The sequence below is a fragment of the Epargyreus clarus genome, unplaced genomic scaffold (assembly GCF_041222505.1).
Source record: "Epargyreus clarus isolate Ecla_fem2 unplaced genomic scaffold, WU_Ecla_fem_2.2 ptg000034l, whole genome shotgun sequence".
Classification (NCBI taxonomy): domain Eukaryota; kingdom Metazoa; phylum Arthropoda; class Insecta; order Lepidoptera; family Hesperiidae; genus Epargyreus; species Epargyreus clarus.
In genome coordinates, this window is record NW_027332239.1 from 5,706,622 (window position 1) to 5,721,808 (window position 15,187).

The 15,187-nt window shown below is 35.7% G+C and overlaps 1 protein-coding gene across 2 annotated transcripts; it reads right to left on the bottom strand.

The window, feature by feature from the left end:
- Positions 1-1,760: 1,760 nt before the first annotated feature.
- On the bottom strand, positions 1,761-11,283 carry LOC140755968 (uncharacterized). 2 transcript variants are annotated; one of them, XM_073091331.1, is made up of 12 exons: positions 11,047-11,283; positions 10,448-10,573; positions 9,815-9,912; positions 9,334-9,480; positions 8,734-8,847; positions 7,786-7,944; positions 7,003-7,107; positions 5,684-5,829; positions 5,037-5,057; positions 2,939-3,084; positions 2,414-2,752; positions 1,761-2,024 (listed from the first exon to the last, which is right to left on the bottom strand). In XM_073091331.1, exons 1-12 carry the CDS (start codon positions 11,108-11,110, stop codon positions 1,813-1,815), a joined length of 1,677 nt encoding a protein of 558 aa, XP_072947432.1. In that variant the 5' UTR covers positions 11,111-11,283; the 3' UTR covers positions 1,761-1,812. The 2 variants fall into 2 exon arrangements, with proteins under 2 accessions (XP_072947432.1, XP_072947433.1); XM_073091332.1 differs by lacking the exon at positions 5,037-5,057.
- Positions 11,284-15,187: the final 3,904 nt, after the last annotated feature.

Consider the following 15,187-nt stretch of genomic DNA (forward strand, 5'->3'; position numbering starts at 1 on the left):
TATTGGCATGGATTAATCTTCTAGAACTTTCAAGTAAAAGCAAAGGTCAAGCGTATAAAAATATTTTGAACTTAATTATCCATAATATAACGGGTCTTTAAATGGAGTGACCTGCGCAAAATGATCAATACTTATTGATTACTTACATATATAATTAATGAATACTTAGGTATATTTAATTGATGATAATTACGTAAATTATCCGAAGGTTCCAAAACAATTACAATAAATAAAAAAGTGATTTAATTAATAAAATAAGTAAGTGCGTAATACGAGTAGGTATGCATGCAATAACCTGCAGTAGGTAACCTGTTTTTTGATAAAAATAAATAAGGTTACGTCATTGTACTTTTCCAGTTAAGTGTCTGTTTGTTTTTCACTTTTTAAGCAGGAACTTGGATTTAAAAGTACAAAATAATCGTAGTAGGCAACTTCCTAACCTTGCGAAAAAGTTCTGTCATATTGGTCACAAATCACAATAAATCAGTTTAATCCGAATAAAATTTAATAGGCGTAGTAGTAGAGGAATTTAAATGTATTTCTTTAATTTAGTCTTACGGGAAAGCAACAATAAATTGCTGTTTTCATATTTTACTTCATTTATCACAGAATTTAAACATGAACTTAGCTGAGTAGTGTTGCGGTGGTCATGTGGGATTCTTTCCAAATAAACTCTTTTCGATGGCCATCCTTAGCGCTACGAGGTGAACTGCGGATTTCCAAACAATCATAACCGAAATCTTCTGAGTGAGGTGCCCCAATCGGCCATAAGCTTCCCATATCCACAGTGCAAGTATCTATATACTTTTACTGTGCCATATCTTTCGGGCTTCGACGGCTGGGTGAATTGAGCCCCACTTTTGGAACCCCGGAAGCCCCTTTTAGTTGCTACTTGCGACAGCCAGGAGTGTAAGTACTGCACTCCTATTCTGGTACAGAGATTACACAACGACTGCAGAATTCGTAATATGTAATCTATATTTTCATCAGAGTGTGTTATTCCTTCGCAAAAATATTTTCCCTGAACCATGTTTAGCGTCCTCGCATTGAAAATATCATTTCCTCTCTCGTACGTATTACTTGTACGATTTAATATTGCTTTTAAGTTATTTCAGGCGTAACTAAAGTTTGTTATAATATAAATAATTTGTCCAAGCGCGAGTCAAACTCGCATAGGAAGGGTTCCGTACCACCAAATTTTCATTATTTTTATTATAATAGCAGCCATAGAAGTAGATGCATTGTAAAAAATTGAACTTTTAATAGTTTAATACTTTTAATAGAATAAGCGAAGATGTCGGTTAAAAATGCAGAAAAATGGCGGTTTCTTGTATGGGGACTCCCATTTATTTTCAAGATTACTGATTTTTAATAGTTGTTGTTATAACGGCCACCGTTATAAATGCTCGAGAGACAGAGCCTTGTGACAGACGGAGGTTTAGTAACAGGGTTCCGTTTTCACCCTTTACGGAACGGACGGACGGTATGGAACTTTAAAAATGATTTCGTCGGTGTTTGAAGTCTACAACAACAACTATGGCCAAATACTCCTTTAACAGTAATGAGTTGAGGATTAACCTAATTTTTAACTTTTAATCCCGAAAAGAAAGATGGAAGATTAAATGATCTTCAGTACTTTCAAAATCCAGTACTGACCACATGAAAACCAATTTTGCTGTCAATTAACTATCAATTAACTAAACTGCGTTTATTTCGTTGCTATATAAAAAAATACATCAGTAACATAAATAAAATAACCGTTTACTCTTAGATAAGTCATTTAATCCTTAACCGCATAATCTAGATACACAGTTATAAAAGTCCTTCCATCTCCTTCATAAACTGCATGTAAGCATCATCTTTGCTAGGCGCCTGTTTCGGTAGATCTGCGGGCCGGTGTATAGTGGCTCTGTTCTCGGGTTTCGACTTCTTGTCCTCACGCTTCACACGCAACGCGGACGGCACGAACCTCGTTACGTCGGCAGACAGATTCCTTATTTGAGGCTTCGCTGTTATCGTAGCACCTGGGAATTTTACGAAATTTAAATCAGGTTATGCGTCTAATTAATATTATGATTAGGTATACTAGTAATGTTTAAGTCATTCTTATTTTATAGACACAGTATTTATTATTGTAATAATTCTTGAAACTCTTAAGTTAATTCTTGAGTTAGTTAATATAAATAATTGTGTTAAATCATAGAATTAGATAAATTAACAAAAAAGTATTCGCAGTTAACACTCAAAATTTTGATAAAACGACAGTGAATTAAATTTCATTTATAAACATAATTGTTTATAAAATAAATGTGGAGACTATATTGATAAGTTTCTCATATTCTGTACTTGTTTTAATAATGTGTGTGTTCAGTTTATTTAAACATTTTAGACCAAATAAAACTTATCAGCTAACCTTGTGTGCCATCCTTCTTTGATATGAGTTGTGGCGCAGCCGTCAACACAGAGACATGTGGCGGCGGGGGAGGCACCAATGGCCGGAGCAGCCTTGGCGGGGCTCCAGGGGGTGGTCCAGGGGGTCTTAACACCCCCCTGGTGGGTAGACCTGGAGGTGGTCCCGGTGGTGGGCCGGGAGGTGCCCCAGGTGGAGGTCCAGGGGGCATGCCTGGCGGTGGCCCTGGGGGAGCGCCTGGTGGGGGGCCAGGGGGAGCCCCATGGGGTACGCCGGGGGGTAACCCCGGAGGCACGCCTGTGAGGACTCCGAGTGGAGCACGTAGTATCGGTGGACGCATTCCTGTAAGTACACTTCGATTAACATGGTATATTATAAGTACGATACTGTAAGACTTGCATAATCTGAAAGGTGATCATCATGACCCATCATCAAACTTTTTTTTTCGCGGAGAAATCCCTTATGCCCGAGGGAGCGAAAAAAAACCATCATCAAACCGAAACCAACCTAACCACGATCAGTACGTACCGGGCGGCAGCAGCGGCGGCGGCATCTGGCGCAGCTCGGCGCCGGGCGGCTCGAGGCCGAAGTCCGCGTGGTGCGGCGCCGCGCCCTCGCCCTCGCTGTCCGAGTCGCTGTCCCGCCCGCCGCCCGCGCGCTTCAACGCTGACAGGCTACACACGAAACATATTCATTAATGTTACTAAAAAAGTCACGGAGGCACATTGAAATAAAGAGACAGGCTATATTTTTTTTTTTATGCTATAGGAGTAGCAGACGAGCATGCAGTCCACCTGATGGTAAGTGGCTCCTGCCGCCCATGGACATCTGTAATCAAACTCAGACAGGATTAGATATTCCTACCTGAGGTCGGCCACAGATGCGCCGCTACCCCTGAGGACTAAGCTGGAACGCCTCGGAAAAGTCTGTCTCCCTTACCACACCCTTCAAACCGGAACACAGCAGCGCCTAACATTGCTGTTATTAGGTAGAAATAGGTGTGGAATATATACGAAACATATTCATTAAAGTAACTAAAAACTCATGCAGGCATTTTGAAATAAAAAGACAGGCTATATACGAAACACATTCATTAAGTAACTAAAAAACTCATGGAGGTGCATTAAAATAAAAAGACAGGCTATATACGAAACATTAAAGTAACTAAAAACTCATGGAGGCACATTCAAATAAAAAGACAGGCTATATACGAAACATGTTCATTAAAGTAACTAAAAACTCATGGGGGCACATTGAAATAAAAAGACAGGCTATATACGAAACATGTTCATTAAAGTAACTAAAAACATATCTATTATTAATTATTAAAAAAATGTGAGCCGTCACGGGACGCCTGGCAGATGTGAAACATCGACATTATTTTGTAAAAGTAATATGCAGAAAAGAACATATTGTGATAGGAACTAAATATGTCATAATGATAAAATAAAATATTACGATTTTTTTCCAGATAACGATGACTATTTATTGAATAAACATTTATTTTCATTAAATACAAAGTCGATTGCGCATGGCGACGCGTCGCCACACCGTACACACTACTGCATATAGACTGTATATATATACCATCGTATAGCGTGGCATCGTATAGCCACGGCATGCGTCGCCACGCCAGAAATCGGTTTTACGTGCGGATATAGATGTTTCACATCAAAAATATCTATTATTAAACTAAGCTAAACGCTTTCTAGACTCACAGCCTCACACTAGTATTCCCTGTGTCGTGGGTACCATGGACATACACATAGACAAATACACAAACACCCAGACCCAGAAACAGAAATCTAAATTCATCATTTAGATATCTATCTGGCCGGGGATCGAACCCGCGACTCTTCGCGCGTCAGACCGGTATGGCTACCGCTCCGCCACGCGGGTCGTCGTAAGACTGCTAGTCCGCTCTGAATATAGAAATGAATGGCGTCGCCATAGCAAATTGTATGAATACACCTGCTCGCAACAACTTCAGAACGAACTAGCAGTTTATCGCGGACTATACCTGTGTTGTAACTGCCAAATGTGAACTATGGACACATAAATCAGCAAAGTGCAAGACGAACTCGCCCAATACGTTTCCATACCACGATGAAATATTTAAAAACTATATTTTTATTATAATAGTAATTGTTACGATTAAAGCTATAAATGCACGTATATTGTAAAAAATATACCATAACTATATTCTTGTCTCTAAACTACAGGGACTTTATTTGCTTACGAAACCTAGTAGGAAATACAGAATATATATACACACACACAATATATACACGCAACTTTAGGACAGTCAGAAAAACAGAAGCAGGATAAAGAAAAAATAATCTTTATAAGTATGCACCTCAAATAAAAAAATAAAAGTAATAAAAAATATATATTACATATTTTCATAAACATAGACACAATTAGATGACATTTTATAAACACAGATGCAAAATAAAATCTAATCTAAGTATATTAAGGATGCAGTTTTTTGCACATGCACTATTTCCATTTATATCAGAAAAATGTCTCACCTATTCACAAGGTTTTTAGAATTCACTAGGTACTAAATGAGGAATACAATTAATACATACACCATACATATACATATATTTTTACTCAGACATACCTTTTAGCATCCATTGGAAGGCTAGAAATGATAATAATCATTTGCAATTGTGTTTTTTAAAATATCCAGCTAATAATTTCTATATAATGTACATAATCATGTAATTAACGGATACTATTATTATAATTAACATAACTAAAGAACTGCTTGCAGAGATTTTGCCTGTGCATTGTAGTGGCAACCAGTATAATACTCTCAAAAGCTAAGAACTATTAAGATGTTTATAATAAAAAAGTTTTCTTCTAATCACATAAATTTGTCGTAATACAATATTTTTTTGGCATTAAAAAAAATGATGTTGGCCACACTATCTTCATTAACTCCATTATTACACTTAAACTATATAATTCAGTAATCCAAAAACCCTCTCCTAAGTACCCTTATTCCCACCATTATGCACTTCGCCAAAGTATAACTTCATACATACTTAAGCATACACGCACACAAGCACATCTTGTCATGTGAAACTTACCGCGCGTTCAGATCTGCCGCTCTGTCCATCTCCCTCTTCCTATGTACCTCCTCCAACATGGCAACTCCTAATTACCTTTATTCTTATCATTTATCCACTTCGTCAAAGTATAACTTCACACATACTTAAGCACACACGCACACAAGCACACCTTGTGTTGTCAAGTGACACTTACCGCGCGTTCAGATCTGCCGCTCTGTCCCTCTCCCTCTTCCTATGTACCTCCTCCATTTCTTTCATGAAGTCATCAATATTCTGTCCGGACAAGGCGAGCATCCGCTGCTGCAGCGAGGTTGGCTTGGGCGCGTGGGTTGGTGCGTGCTAGGTATAGAACAAAATATACAAGTTTACGATTTCATTATAATTAGTAGAGATGCGCTGAATATTCGTTCGGTATTCGGCGAATTCGGCATTTTTTTTTTGTTTTTCTTGCTATTTGTAGTCGGCCGTATTATTCGGTTTTGATGCCGAATATGTTCGGTTCTAGTATTTCTATTTTCTTGTACCTACACGACATGGTACAGGACTAAAACACAAAACTTCTTATGTAACATTTATATTATATTATAAGTCTAAACTCATATCCTATGAAGAATGTGTCGAATAAAGCTAATAAAATAAAGGAATTAAACTTCAAATCAACATTTATTTTGAAACCTCAAGTCAACACATTTATTACTTAATCTATAGTTCGTATAGTCAACATTTTATGTAAACCTTAAATCACTATTTTTTAAAACTCAAATCAACATTTTAAAGTGTTAATGAACACACATAACAAATTGATTAATTCGGTCGAATATTCGGTTCGGTAAAGGTTAAACCGAAAATTATGCGGTATTCGGTTATTCGGTGAAACCACTATTCTGCGCATCTCTAATTATAATGATAGATATAGTTCGAACCACCCGGCCAGCAACCCCGGGAAGAACGGGGGTATGTGTGACCATCGTATACACCAAACCTTGTGGCAAACTGTACGCTTATCAGGGCGGAGCCCTTGGGAGAAGCTGGAGTCCTCAACGCAGCGCCAAGGACGGTCACCGGGAGGTCTTAGTGCGGTAAGAATACCACATAACCCCATGTCGCTCCCACAGCACCGGGTGCCTTTTGAAAGTTCCCCTCGTCAACAAAAAGGAACTATGCTACATCCAAGGCTGCATCTCACTTAAAATCAGGTGAGTTCATCTCTAATAATATAAGATATAATCCTGGTGTAAGAGTCAGATGAATGTATGTACAAAAAATAAAAAAATGGTTTCCTTTTCACAAAACGGTCCACAATGTAGTCTTTTATGAAATGGCAAAACGACGTAACGCTATATCCAATATTTTTATTTCAACTACTGTATATTATCTCTATTAATGATCTGGTAAAGTTTGAAGTGGCGAATTTTCACACTATTTTTGCTCTCCTGTAAAATTGACAAAATGTAGATACGTTCATCTGACTCTTACACCGCGTAATAATATAATACTTATAGGGTATAATACCACGTCTAGCACGGGGGGTCGCTCGTGGTGGTCCTCGTCCATCGCATCACCGTCCAGCTCGTGCTCCGCGGGCATCGGGTGCGGCGGCGGCGGTTGGAGGTGCATCTGGAATATCACACTGGATAAGAGCTTGGCCATTTTATCTATACTAATATTATAAAGAGGAAAACTTTGTTTGTTTGTTTGATTGTAATTAATAGGCTCAAAAACCATTGGATCGATTTTAAAAATTCTTTCACCATTCGAAAGCTATATTATCCACGAGTAACATAGGCTATATTTTATATGAAATATATTTGAGGCGGTACAAAGTTTGCCGAGTCAGCTAGTTTATAATATAGGAGTGGCAGATAAGCATGTAGTCTGTTGGTAAATGACTACCACTCATGGACATCTGTAATCAACCCCAGATAAGATTAGATTCGATGCGCCACTACTCCTGAGGACTAAATTAGAATGCCTCGAAAAAGTATGTCTGTCTTACGTCACTATTCGAACCAGAACACAGAAGCGCTTAACAATCTTACTAGGCGCAAAATAGGTGCGGCGGTGGTGCCGCCTGAGTCGAACCAAACTGAACTTGAAATTAAGATACAATGCTAAGCAAAGGTCTTTTGAAATTATTGTAGGGTATTGTATATTCATTTAGAAGAGGGGTGAGTCTTTGAAAATAAGGTATAATACTTAGCAAAGCTCTATATCAGACCAGAAATTTGGCCCTATTTTTTGTGTCATGAACCGAATGGAAAAGAAATAGTTCTGGTTAAAAAAAAGTATACATACCACTTCACCCGGTGGTCCTTCGTCAGGCAAGTCTGAAAAGCGAAGACTCTTCTTCTCCTTATGAGCACCATCCATTTTAGGAACTTCATGAAGTAGTAACTCGTAGTTGACTGGCGGCCCGGGCGGCACGCCGGGAGGCTCCACTCCTTTAGGTTTTTCCTTAGAAACAAAATTATATTAACTATACATGGGTGATATATGGATAGATAGTATTGTATTAAATACTGGCTAAATAATAAATATGGCCTCTGTGCTGTGCTAAAAGACTTGTTACATTATTAGATGTTATTGATTTGTTATAATACATATAGAAATATTTTTTTTTGTTTTCATGTTGATGAACAATAGATGTTGTCTGCGTTAGAATGCCTCATAATAGAACTGTAAAAGCAGTAATATCCATAAACAATCTTTAAATGTGATTTTAATAGTAATGTAATTGGACATATATCTTCCCTACAAAGGGAGTACCAAGTAAGTGACCAAAAACACCAAATACTGCAGTAGATGAGTAAGAGCCGGTCCACACGGCGCGTTGCGTCAGCGTTGCGTCGACGTAGCGCTGTGGCTGCGTCGTTTTACATACTAATAATCATAGTGTACACACGGTGCGCTGCGTCGACGCAGCGCATACGCGACTGAGCTGCAGCGCACGAGACGAAGCGGGCGGGGGAGTACTCACTTACGGAGCGTTACGACTCCGTCGTAGTAACGCTGCGTTGGCGCAGCGCCCGTGTGGCCGGCTATGCGTAAAACCTTTGCGTTGCGACGACGCAACGCTGACGCAACGCGCCGTGTGGACCGGCTCTAACTGAGTAGCCTCTTTGGATATAAATAAAAAGAGAGACGAAAAAGATGTAGCATCTTTTTTTAAAAATTAAGGTTAGATTAGTTATGTAACCAGAGATAAAAAAGGCTTACAATATATTTTATAAAATGTTTACTTACTTTATACACTGAATCTTTCTTTAGAATGGGTCTGACTGGCGCTGCAGGCATTGACTGGTCCATTGGTAACGGTATTTGTGAGGGAACATTTCCATAAATCTGGTTATCTGGAACCTGCAATCATACTTATGGTCATATTTAAATGCTAGAAGCTACATTCATAATAATTTATTCACTCTTCAAGGAGTTTTTGTATACATGCTTCAAAGTCAAGTAGTTAGTGTAAATGGGGATAAAAATATACGTTTTTTTCGATCGAAAATGTAATATCATATTATATACTACTATAAGTTCATGATTAAAACGTTTCCTGCAAGGTTGTTGGATCTTGTCATACAAAAACTAAAATATTTTTTTGGTGTCTAATTATTTATCTACTGGTATTGTGTAAATCAAATCAAATCAAATCAATCTTTTTTATTCAAAAAATAGGTTCTTTACAGAGCAGTTTTTGAATATCAATACAACTACCACCACTTTACAAGGTGTTTCGTTATGGAGAAGAAGTATACTTCAACAAATATTTAACAAGGAATTCCTAATAAGTAATAACACTTATTTGTAGTAATCTAATTTATAAGAATTATGTAGTGAAATTACCTGCAATGTTGGCAGTGGGATCTCATCAATTTGGACCGACTGTGCATGCTTCACAGACTCATAGTATGATATGAGATGAGCTCTCCTTTTCTCATACTCCATTTCTTGACGCTTTAAGTCCACCCACTTTTCAGGGTCATCTTTATCCTGAAAAATTGCAAAAATTAGAAATTTTGATGATTAATAGATTTTAATTTTTTTGTAGGTGCAAGGATTACTAAATTAAGTTTTTAACAAAGACAGATTTGGTATAAAAGGTATTAACTGCTAAAATTTAAGACAAGCCCAAGTTTAAGTTAAGCTTAATCTTATGTGAATCATGCTATTAAAGTTTTCTCAATATCTTGTATCTATATAAGGTCTCAACTATGACCATTGAAGCATTACAACTCTAGGTATGATCACCAAGCCTAGTAGGAGATCTTCATAACGAAGATCCATCATAACAAAGATATTGTTAATTGATAGGGCTCATACTTACATACATTTTGAGAACCCTATCAAAGGTTTCTCTCAATTTTTTTCTCTTCTCTTTTAGTACTTTCTCATTAAGTGGAGATGGTTGCAAGACATTAAACTCTGTAAAACGAACATTTATTGATTAAACTTTCACAAAGTAGAAAATGAAATTCTTGTACATGTTAATATAACATGTGAAAGATTATCTTGTTGGTAATGGACTGATTCTAAAAATTAATTTCTTTTCTTTTTTTTATAATATAGGTGTCACAGACGAGCATGCAGTTCACCTGATGGTACGTGGCTACTGCCGCCCATGGACATCTGTAATCAACCCCAGATAGGATTCGATATTCCTACCTGAGGTCGGCCACAGATGCGCCGCTACCCCTGAGGACTAAGCTGGAACGCCTCGGAAATGTCTGTCTCCCTTACCACACCCTTCATATCGGAACACAGCAGCGACTTACACTGCTGTTATTAGGTAGAAATAGGTGTGGCGGTGGTGCCGTTGGAATCGAACCACAAAGGGTTCTACCACCTTCAAATTAAGCTTATTTATTGCAATGTTGTGTTAAAATAAAATACATTTAACAATTTCTCATAAAATTTATAACTTTGAAATCTAAAGAGTGTTAGAAAACAAATAATTTACCCATTTCATCAATTTTCTGCAATTCTTCTAATATTTGTGTTGGATCTTTCATTTTCAATACAGCTGCTCTAACCATTTGCCTCTGCCTTTTATTCTTTTTCAATTCCTTTTTTCTTGCTTCCTTTCCTATATAAGCAAATATAATATTATGACAAAATTAATTTAACACATCTCATTTAAGAGCCAATTTTTGTCGACAAACCACATAAATACAAATTTTAGAAAACTATCCTCAGCTTTCTTTTTAGTTGAGTTTTCAAATTTTAAAAAACTGAGGATATTTTTGGTTAATTTTTGTCTAGTACCTTAACTTAACTTAGGGAGATTTCAGTCTAATTAGTAACTAATAGATAAAAGGCCAAAATGTATTATTTTGAGTGACTTTGAGAATTTTAGAGTACTATCAAGGATGTAAGTTTTTCCAGAATATTATTCTTCCATTAACGCATGTGATAATTAATTTCTAATTAAAACATATCATCGAAAAAAGCGGTGTGTAGGTTTCGAACCCGAGAACCTCGGCGTGGTAGACCATAATCCATGCCATAAGGCTGACACTGCTTTTATTTTAAGGAATATCCCATAAAAATAGTACTTACTAGCTTGATCTGTAGGGTTCATGTATTTACCACTCTTGGTGGTATTAATTGAACGTCGTCCCATCTTGATGATGTGTTTTAATTAACTATAACAAATAATAAACTAAATACGATCTCTACGATTTATAATTACACGATACTTATTATAATAAAACGTATTTTCTTCATTTTAATTTAATGTAAATCTAATATTCATGCGCCGCCATGCCAATGACAGTAGAACGTCAAAGCGACAAGCGTTGTTTGACAGTGTGCGCAGAGAAAATAAAGCTATATAGAGTATAAATGGATTTTTACCATAGAGTGACATTTAAAACAGCTATTCATGGAAGAAATAAAAAAAAGTTAACCAATTTATTATAAACAAAATTTTGTGATCTTTGATGATAGTGGTTTATTAGTTATAATATTCATAGCGCTGTGATTGAAGTTCATTTATAATTTCCCGAATGAAATAGATGACATTTAATTCAAAAAAGTTCAAGCAAGATGGGACTTCATACCCACCGGTCTCTCATATGCCGCGTCTGCGTTTGCAATATGGGGGTGGGTAGGGATTATTCGGGTCTCGAGGGTACCCTCTTTGCCCGGGCAAATTCTCAAGGGGGTAAATACCCCCCGGATTTTAATATTCTTTCATAATAATATAATATTATTAATAATATTATAATATAATGAGACAACATTAAAATTATACCAACCCCGCTGTTTAGCGGGGGGTAAAGAAAAAAAAAAAAAAAAAAAAAAAAAAAAAAAAAAAAAAAAAAAAAGTTCGTGAGTTCATGAATGGCACAATGATGTCCGTAGACAAATTATTTTTTTAATAACTAGATGCAATGACAATATAAAACCATAATATTACTTTAAATAAAACATAATAAAAGAAAGTAAAGTAATTAAATAATACATAATATTATTATACACACATAATTAAAATGAAATGATATTAATAAATCAGAATTTCTTAATATCTTTAATCTTTATTTCTTTGACTTAATATTATTATGCATATTATTAAAAAGAAATGTTTTTTGGCGGGAAACCGAGAAATAAGTAAAAATATTTTGTTTCATTTATTGTTGATACATATTTCTAGATTTATTGTTTTTATTATCAATAACGTAAGCTTTCATTAGTAAAATATAAGTACCTACTTATTACATTCTAAAAATAGTAAAACATTTGCACTGCCAGTGATGAAAAAAGCTGAAATACAAAAAATGTACAAAAATCTAAAATTCCAACAACACCCTCCGGAGCTGTCTGGTTATAAAAAATATAATTATATAGCTTTCACGGTCCAGGTAAATATTATTTTCGTTCTACTTATAATTAATCGAGTAATAAATCTAATTAATGTGGTGGTAGACTGTCATATACCCAAAGGAATCTTATTTTCTATCGGGAGGATTAGAGAGGTCTATGATCATCATTATCCACTTACCACCAGGTAAGTGCCATTTTCTAATGCTATATTAAAAAAAAAAACTTATATTTAACTTTAAGGTTTGTGTAATGTCGTAGTTCTCAAGTGTGCTCCGGCGTGGCCGCCTATACTACGGCATTATTCAAAGAGGGGTTTGTGGACCTACACTAAACTGTTATTTGCTGTCGCCGTTGTATCAAATGAAAAGTATTAATTTCCATTACGCTATTCCGTTATACGCTATTTTAACTTGATTTTACTTAAAAAATTTGACTTAAAAAATTTGATTTAAAGCTCTAACCTCCAGAATATCATGACGATGAAATTTATTTATTTGTAAAAATGGGATACATTTTATTAATGACGTACATACATATTAGCTTTCGATGGACCAAATAAATTAGAATAGACATCCTCTCTGCAAAATTCATTAACTACCGGCTCGGTCGGTATTGCAGCCCCCTAGGAATAAATTTGTAATGTCATACCATACGGGTTTGGTAAGGACGGCAAGGGACAACATTAAAGTACAAAGGGGACAGTTATAACGACATTCGGCGAGATTTATTTAGTTTTTATTTTATTACAGTTAGTTTCTAGGTCTATAAAATAATAACTGAGACATCTAATCCATATGTCTCCAAGGGAGAGGAATACTGCAGTAGGTAATTTAAATGTCTTTTCCATTCTTTTACGAAATTGTTTTCTCATTACTTATACAAATAAATAAAATGTATGCGTCGGTCGCTGCTTTTAAAATAACATTCATTCTGTTAAATTGATCATTTATACGCTAACAAAAATGGTGTTTTATAGAAATTCGGTTTTATCAGTCTGTCCGGGCTTTTTTGGACACTATTGAACACTAATACATAAACTTATCGACTTACAGATATTTTTAGATATTTGAAAAAAAAGATAACACCATTCGTGGTTTCATTACTATGCCACTGCGCCTTTTTATTAGCACACTTATGTACATAATATTTTTGCATTATTTTGTTAGAGATAGGTAAAATATTAACTTAAATAAAATATTAAATCCAGTTGCAGTTCTAAATTCAAATTCAAATTATATTTTTTCTCTACGTAAAACTGATAAACCACATTGCTAAGAATGCGTGCTTTAGGTAGGTATTTATTTTTGTCTTTCGTATGGAAATATACCTTTATAATAAAACTCGGACAGCTATTCTGTAAAGATTCCCATAAAACTCTCTTTGAACAACTGAAGGCAGCTTATTAGAACGATTATGAAAGTCGCGACGCAGGTATCTCTACAAAGCATCTTTTGAAGAAGTTCATGAACATAGAATAATAGCAGGATTAATTTCACACGATTATTAATTATCAGTTACATTTCATTATTGATACATAGAAGAATTAGTAGAGAATCTAGTCTTACGAATCGATTTGTTCGGCTCTACCATTGTTTATATAGATTTATGCAGATCACTGTCAAGACATCACTATTAATGATAAGCAGACCTTTCGTCATTGGATATTATTGACGACCCGCATCTCGTAGTGATCACCAAACACCCCATGTATAAGGGGTCTCGGGTTCGATCCCTGAACAGCTTTTAATTTAGATATACCTATCTACTAATTAAATTTTAATTTGCTTTAGTTGTGAGATTTACCTGTTATTAGTTGTGCTGATCTAAAAAAACAACAGTCCCTCTTCCTGTGGATTTTGCGTGGAGATACTAATAGATTGAAATCGTTAGATGGGCGGCAGCGTGTTCTACTTTTAAAGGCTTTCTTATGAGTCCGTTGATTTTACAGTTAGGGACGTTATTAGCGGTAAAAAGTATTCAATGAAGTATTTCCAAATCTCACAATTTTATTTCATTTATTAATTAGAGTAAATTTAGTTGGGATAAATTTAGACTTTACAACGGTTTATTCTTAGTAGAATTGAGTGTCTCTTTTTTCTTTATAAACAATGATAATGTCATTTTGAGACTATATTTAATCAACGGTTTTAACTTACTTCCGTATTTTGTAGAAGTATAGCGTCGAGATGTAATAAAAGTAGCAAATGAAGTAACATTTAGTCAACGTGACGATAAGTGGCAAGTGCCGCTCTTGGACATCGGTAAGCAAGCCCCAATAGGCTTACAGTCCTGCCTAAAATCGGCAACATATGTTCCTGACCACTAAGTTTCAACACCTATCAATGTCTCTCCCTTACCACACCTTGCAAACATGTTGGTGGTAGTGGTGATATCACCTCTTAATGGTAAATACTTAATAGTAAATACTTCTTCTTCATAACGAAATACCTTGTGATGTGGTGGTAGTTGTATTGATATTCAAAAAGTGCTTTGTAAAGAACCTATTTTGGAAAAAAAAAATAGATTTGATTTGATTTGAATACATTACAATAAGCATCGTGGCTTTAACTATATCAGTACCTAATGGACGGCCCAATTTAACATTGTTTCCGCGCATTGAAACATAGTATTCCAGTAGTTGTCTAACCAAAAACCTATTATAGGAGAGGTTTATATGTGTCTGTGGCAGACAGGCGCTACCGCAGTTGAACTCTGCATAAAGGGTTCAACCACCTTAAGCAAACGTATAAAAAATCTCCTATAAGACATGTATTCTTTTATTCGTCATTACTAATATTAAATGTTAACAAACAATACTTAAATCAACTCGTCAAAAACGACTAAACGTATTGAGGTATCTAACAGTATAATCACC